This window comes from Myotis davidii, unplaced genomic scaffold (assembly GCF_000327345.1).
Source record: "Myotis davidii unplaced genomic scaffold, ASM32734v1 scaffold448, whole genome shotgun sequence".
Taxonomy (NCBI): Eukaryota; Metazoa; Chordata; class Mammalia; order Chiroptera; family Vespertilionidae; genus Myotis; species Myotis davidii.
The window spans coordinates 4,186,295-4,193,634 of NW_006383009.1; the positions used below are offsets into that span (position 1 = coordinate 4,186,295).

Consider the following 7,340-nt stretch of genomic DNA (forward strand, 5'->3'; position numbering starts at 1 on the left):
GACCCCTTTGGCGGTCGAACGACCCTTTCACAGGGGTCACCTAAGACCATCCTGCATATCAGATATTTACATTACGATTCCTAACAGTAGCAACATTACAGTTATGAAGTAGCAACAAAAATAATTTTATGGTTGGATCACAACATGAGGAACTGCATTTAAAGGGCCAGAAGGTTGAGAACCACGGCCCTAAGGTGACTCTCAGGGCCTTGGTTTGCCCTCTGTTAAGGGGAAAAAGTCACCTGCCCCACCTCCCACCCAGAACTGGAGAGGAGCTGTCCCTTAAGCTTGTTTAGTGAGTTCCAGCCTCAGGACGGTTCCCTCACTCACCCTGTGGCCAATTCCTCCTCCTCCTCTAGGTTCCTGCTCAAATGTCACTTCTCCAGAGAGGTCTTCCCTAAACTCCCTGGTCAAAGTCACCCCCCCTCCCTCCACTCATTCATTCAGTCATTCATTCCTGTCATACCATCATAGGACACCTACTGTGGCAGAGGTGTAGGTACTCTCAGAGCTCACAGGTGGCTAATGGATAAACACATCAACATCATCATTTCTGATGTGTCAGAAAAGAAAGGTGTGATAGGAAGGACAGGGTGAAATTGTAACCTCTGGAAAGAGATGGTGGGGTTGGTGACTCTGAAGGGGATGGGAGAGCAAAGGGAGGGAACAGCTAGGGAACAAGTGTTCTAGGAAACAGCAGGTGCAAAGGCCCTGAGGCCAGATCACACCTGAACCAGTGAAGGAGTGTCTGACTGGAGGAGAAAGAGGAGATGGGAGTAACTGGTGGGGACTTTGTGGGTCCTGGGTTTCGGGGAGGAGTTTGGACTTTGCTGAATGGGGCAGGACCTGGGAGGGTTTGGGGTGCTTCTCCCATCCAGCTCTGTCTCTTCCGCCAGACAGGAGACCACCCCAAACACAAAGCTCCCCATCCCCCTGGTCAACCATCTCTAGTTCCAGAGCCACATTCTGATTCTTAGTAAGAAAGGCCTTGCGTCATTTTTATGTTAAAATACAAATCTGTCTGGGCAGAAGCGGTTGCACATTGTTGTGGTGTTTTCCCTGAGGAAAAAACAGGTATTTCCAAGTGCCACCCACAGACGAAGCGGAAAGCAGGAGGGTCAGGGAGCCAAGGGGCCTCAGGCTCCTCGCTTCCCCTGGGTGCCGGGACCAGCCGCACCAGAGCCGGGACTCCACTGCCATCTTTGTGTGCGGGGAACCTGGGGTGGGATTCTTTATTTCTGTATGTATTTCCTGAATTTCCACAATTCCCTGCAGTGGGTTTGTGATACTCTCATAGTCTAAGTGGGGGAGATGGACAAAAGTGTTACCCGGAAGTAAAACAGATTTCCCAAATGCAAGCGGAGCAGGAGGGACCCTCTGCACGTCCAGGGCTCCGGGGGCAGGCGTGCATTGAGGGGGCGGCCTCCAGGCGCAGTTATTCTGGTTTCTCGTCGCCTGCGCAGCTGGAGAGCTTTTTATAAACAGGACGCGACTCTCCCCATCCCCGCCTCCTGGGGGCCATTCGGGGGAATCGGATCCTCCTGGGGAGCGGAGGGAGCTGGGGCCGGGACCTGGAATGAGGGCCCGGTGTCTCCTTCTCCCGCCCCCCGCAATGCTGTCTCCCCCGTCTCAATACTGGGGGGAGGAGGGAGGACGATGGAGCATCTCAGCCCCCAGAGTCTCACTGAGTCTTGTTTCCCCAGGAGGGAGGGGGGCCTCTCCGGCCCTGGCTTTAACTCAGGAACCAGGGAGGGGAGAAGCCTAACCCCGCTGGTACCCTCCTCGCTTCCGGCTCTTTTATCCTAGGCTTTGCAGGTTTAGGGGTCAGGCGGTTTCTCCGCCTTACTTCTGCCTTTTCTTAGAATTTTTCTCTGGAAAATGGGGGTCGGCAGGAGTGGGGTTGTTGGAGCGTCCATCAGCCCCTTCCCTTTTTCTGGGAATTGGTGGGGAGGGTGACTCTACTGGCCCCTGTTTCTTATTTCATCTCAGAAACCGGGTGGTGCATCTATCAGCCAGACCCACTTTGGGGTCTTTCATCTCAGAAAATGGACGGGGTCTCCCAACTCCTATGTCCGCTTTTTCTTCTTTTGTACTTTTTTGAACCCTATACATAGGAGGTATGGAGCAGCTCTCCACCTCTGTTTCTCTTTTCTAAAATTGGAAAGGGCGTGGCGGGTGACGGGAGAACACAGCTTCCTGGTCTGGGTAGGGGCCGCCTGTGTCTCACCTGGGGTGAGCGGCGGTGGGGAAGGGGAACGCCCCCCAAACACCCGGACCCCCTCCAGGCCTCGGCCTCCTGTCACCCTCTGCTCTGGAGCCACTAATGGACCAAAGGAGGAAGATAATAATCACTGATTGGCTGCTCGGCCCGTCGCTCGGATGCTTAGGCCAGTTAGAGATTGCTGCGCAGCCCCGCCTCCATGACACTGCCAAGGGGCGGAACCAGAAGGCGATTCCGCCCCTCCTGTTACGTTACCGCCCGCTATTGGATGTGCACACTGGGCCCCGCCCCATTTGTGCGTCAATCTGCGCAAGAGTCCCGCCCCTTCTGGCTCTGAGGGCAGCAGTGGGCCGCCTCTTCTAGCGCGGCTCCGCCCCAGGATGGCGTCACGGCCGTGTCTGCATGTGAGGCCCCGCCCCGCTCTTTGCAGGACGTCACCGCAGACTGCAGGGGCTCCAGCTGCTGCCGCGCAGCCCTACATCCTCGCACGGGAGGCTCGTCACCGTCTCCGCCAAAAAAGTCGCCGTTGTTGTGGTCGTCACCGCATCGGTGCAGGGCAAGGTGAGCTCCTGGGAGGCCTGGTGCGCTCCCGCTGAAAGCATCTAAATAAACTTCATTTGGGTGGATTGGCAGGGTTAGGGGACGAGGTTGGTGGGGGTTAAATAGAGGGAGGATGAGGTAGTCGCAGGCCTGGGGAGGAGTAGGGCCCTGGCTCCCCTCACCTGCCCTACCCTCATCCCTCTTACCCCCGCCTCTGCGGCGGAGGGGGAGGGGAGGCGAGTGCCTTGCGGGAAACTGCGTGCGCGTGCGCGGGGTGTGCACACGCGTGTGCGCGCCCGCCTGTGTGGGCGGGTCTGTATGCACCCTTGCGTGTACCTGAATATGCTCATGTGACTCCATGTGGTCCTGACCCAAATATGTCCTTGCTGCACGCTTGTGGAGAGAAATGCATGGATTGTGCGTGTGCGTGCACGGCTGTGTGCATTCGTACAGGGGAATGCATGCCTGTGTGGGTTACGTACACACACCTGCATGTGTGAAGGGCGCCGTGTGCACGTCTGGGTTTGCACCTTTGTATATGCATGCCGGTGTGCAGACAGGTGTCTGCGTCTCTGTTCTGTGTTCCGAGTGTGTTTGACCCTCATATGCACGCACGTTTACCGGTATGTGCCCTGCTGTGTGCACGTGAGCGTGTGCATGCTCCACCCTTATCAGTGATGCAGCTGCCTCAGCTTGAGCTCCCCCAGCCTGGAATTGGGGCTGCAGATTTGCATCCAGGCGGACTGTCCAGGTGTGCCCGTTTTGGGTTCTGAGGAACATAAATGATAGATGGGGGGCGGGGCCGGCCGCAGTTACCCCCTCCCGGCACAGCCCTAGGGTGTAGGGTTACAGCCTGACCTGGGGCACAGGTCTACTGGAGGGGGCTGCAGGGGTGTCCTCATCCCGGCTTCTCTGAACTCCTTCCTGAAATACACTCCCCTTCCCCCACCTTTCAAGGTCACATCAGGCCCTCTGCCCTGGGTTCCACAGTTAGTAGACATGGGGCTTCTGGTGGAATGCTGGTTCCTCTCTGTGGCTCTAGAGTTTTCTCCATCCTGGGCCTGGGGATGGCAGAGGACCCCTCACACTAGCCTGTGCCCCACATTCCCAGATGGCGTCAGCCACAGACTCTCGCTATGGACAGAAGGAGTCCTCGGACCAGAATTTTGACTACATGTTCAAGATCCTTATCATTGGTAACAGCAGCGTGGGCAAGACATCATTCCTCTTCCGCTATGCAGACGACTCCTTCACACCCGCCTTTGTCAGCACTGTGGGCATAGATTTCAAGGTCAAGACTATCTACCGCAATGACAAGAGGATCAAGCTGCAGATCTGGGTGGGTCCAGCCAGGGGGGCTCCTAACTCCATCACTCTCCCTCCCTTCCCAGAAAAACAGCCCCAGCTTTGCCCATCTCTTTCATTCATTCACACAACTGGGCATTTACCATGTGCCTACTGTGCACCCAAGGCACAGAAGAGAGAGCCCCTCCTCTTCCACTGGAGCTTGGTCAGTGCTCCCCAGGGCTGAGGGATGAGCCAATGCTGGGTTCTTCCTGCACCTCATATCTGCAGCAGCATCACTGGGCTGGTGCCTCAGTTTCCTTGTCTGCAAGTTCTTCCATGTGAGTCTGAGGTTTCACCAGATGTTGGCCCCCCCAACCTCATTGCCTGGGACAGGCACCTCCCCAGGGTCACCTGGCTGCCTCCCACAACCCCACAGAGATCTGAAGGAGCCTCCGTGGGCTCCCACGTCACACAGGGTAAACCCCCAACCCCACCCTGGCATGGGAGACCCTGCCTGGTCTGTCTCTGTGACACCTCCACCCTGTCTCCCTCCATTGCTGCCTCTGCCTTACTATTCCTCAAACTCACCAAGCAGTCCATGTCAGCACCTTTGGCCTGGCTGTGCCCTCTCACTTCCTTCAGGCCCACACTGTATTTTCCTCCTCATCCTTACCGCCCTCTGACATAGTATACAATTCCTTCCATGTGTTTATTTTCTGTTTCCCACGATTGAGCTTAGTACCACAGGGGCAGTGATTTTTATCTGCTTTTACAGCTGTGCCCCCAGTGCCCAGTGTGGTATATGGCGCAGGGCAGTGCCCTGTACACGTGCGGTGATGAATGAGGGGACAGTTCTGCAGGTGCCGGACTCTATAGGATGACTGAGCACCACATTCTTGGTGCCGGTGGCTGGCTGGCTCTCCCTGGCCCCCTGTGCCTCTGGGTCTTGCGAGCGCTGGACTGGGTTGTCTCAGAGCTCATTTCCTCGCATGTGGGTCCACTCTGACCCTGTCTCTTCTTCCTCAGGACACAGCAGGGCAAGAACGGTACCGAACCATCACCACAGCCTACTATCGGGGTGCCATGGGCTTCATCCTCATGTATGACATCACCAACGAGGAGTCCTTCAACGCTGTGCAGGACTGGTGAGCACCCCCTCACCCCCTTTCTGTCTGTCTTCTGAGCTGGGTTTGTTGCAAAACCTGGGGGGTAGGCTGCTGAGGGGTCCCTAGTCCCCTGATGATACATAAATAACAATATTGGGGGCCCAGACCTGCTGTCAACCTATAATCATTAAAACAGCAGGTCTGTCCCTCTGATACCTCCGCCCTGTTCTGTCTCCCTCCACTGCTGCCTCTGCCCATTATTCCTCAAACTGTCTCCTGAGGAGTAATGAGGCTCAAAATAACGGGGTGGGGGGGGGGGGGGTTACCCGGTGGCAGCTCTGTGCCAGCATCAGTGAATTTACATCACTGAATTGCTACACAGCCGTCTACTGCCACTCATCTTAAAAAGAAAGCAGTCAAATAGGATCTTACTCCTGTTTGAACATAAAGTCTGAACATAACTACCAGCAAGTAAAATAAAACGAAACATATGGAAAAAAATCTGAGGGTGTGGGGGGAGAACAGACAATATCAGGACAGTTAACACAGGTTGAAGGACTAACACATTTACATTTCTGCCCAGAAGTAATGATACATTTTAAGAAAATTTCTGATTTTGCTGAGGAGAGAGAGAGGTTCTCTCTGGGGGCAGGGATCTGGGAAGGTGAAAGAGGCTGCTTGAAAGAGAGATTTTGAAGCGCAGGGAACTGCTGAAACAGACCCCCACAGAGAGCAGAGCGTTTCCGGCAGGACAAAGGCTGGAGGAGAAACCGAACCTCCCAGGTTCAAGGGAAATGGAGAGCTGAGGGCTGGAGAGCGGGGAAGGAGTGGAGCTCAGATCCTCCAAGCCCTAACCTGCCCATTGCCTTCTCCTCCAGGTCAACCCAGATCAAGACCTACTCGTGGGATAATGCCCAGGTGCTGCTGGTGGGGAACAAGTGTGACATGGAGGACGAGCGAGTGGTGTCGTCCGAACGCGGTCGGCAGCTGGCTGACCACCTGGGTGAGTGCCCGGAGGGGCTGGACACCTAGAGGCTAGAAGAGGGACGCTGAAACCCTGAGGGGAAGGGCCACACCCAAGGCCTCACAGCAAAGCCGGATGAGGTCCGGATGCAAATCCAATCCACTCTTTCGTCAAACTGGCCGTGCCCAGGAACCATGTACGGAGGGTCTTGGTAGATTCATTGACACCTTCACTGCCCAGCCTCATGCTGGGTGTTGCTGGCCTCCAGCTGTGTGGAATATAAGCACTAGGGCTGGGGAAGTCCAGTGGGGATTGCTCAAAGGCTTCGTGGAGGAAGGACATTGAATCCGGTTAAGACAGGGTGGTCCTTTAGGCAGAGGAAACTTGGGCAAAGGCCAGAGTGGGAAAGACCCTATGCATTTTGGCAAATACTTTTACACAGTTGCAATGAGGGTCATTGGGATGGAATGTGGCCAATGATGCAGGGTCTGAGCACAAGCTGAAGAGCTGGGCCCTTCCTAGGGCAATAGGGAGCCACAGAATGTGAGCAGGCGCAGGCATGGCTGGATGTGAATGTCAGATAACACCAGGGACAGTGTATGGGACTGGGCCACGTGGTGAGTCTTACCAGGGCCTCGAGGACGATGAGAAGGGGAGTTTTGTGTGTGGGTGTTTTTTTTAAATTTTTTTATTTAATTGATTTTAGAGAGATAGAGAAACAGCACTTGGTTGCCATTTATTCATTGGTTGTTTCTTGTATGTGCCCTGACTGGGGATCAAGCCCACAACTTCGGCATAGCAGGATGACACTCTAACCGGCCGAGCTAAGCAGCCAGGCCAAGAAAGGGGCAGTTTTAGGGTGAAGAAAGGAGGGCAGAAAACACAGCGCTGACCCAGTTGAATGTCACTTCCCCACGTTACTGGCCAGGGCCTTTATGGAGCAGTAGGCACTAGGAACCTCCAGTGGTTTCTGACCTCAGAGAATGTCTTGGGGAGTGGGGGGGGGGGCGGGCAAGGTCTTCACCCCTTTCTTCCCTGACCACAGGGTTTGAGTTCTTTGAGGCAAGTGCCAAGGACAACATTAATGTCAAGCAGACCTTTGAGCGCCTGGTGGACGTCATCTGTGAGAAGATGTCCGAGTCGCTGGACACGGCTGACCCTGCTGTCACAGGCGCCAAGCAGGGCCCACAGCTCACGGACCAGCAGGCGCCCCCACACCAGG

General features: G+C 55.4%; 1 protein-coding gene across 1 annotated transcript; it reads left to right on the top strand.

Annotated features, from left to right (window-relative positions):
• Positions 1-2,322: 2,322 nt before the first annotated feature.
• RAB3A (RAB3A, member RAS oncogene family) lies at positions 2,323-7,339 on the top strand (the record flags this gene model as incomplete). Its single annotated transcript, XM_006778407.2, has 5 exons — positions 2,323-2,782; positions 3,873-4,100; positions 5,075-5,193; positions 6,033-6,157; positions 7,164-7,339. Coding segments are annotated over exons 2-5 (648 nt in total), but the record flags the coding sequence as incomplete, so codon positions are not given.
• Between the last annotated feature and the right edge of the window lies 1 nt (position 7,340).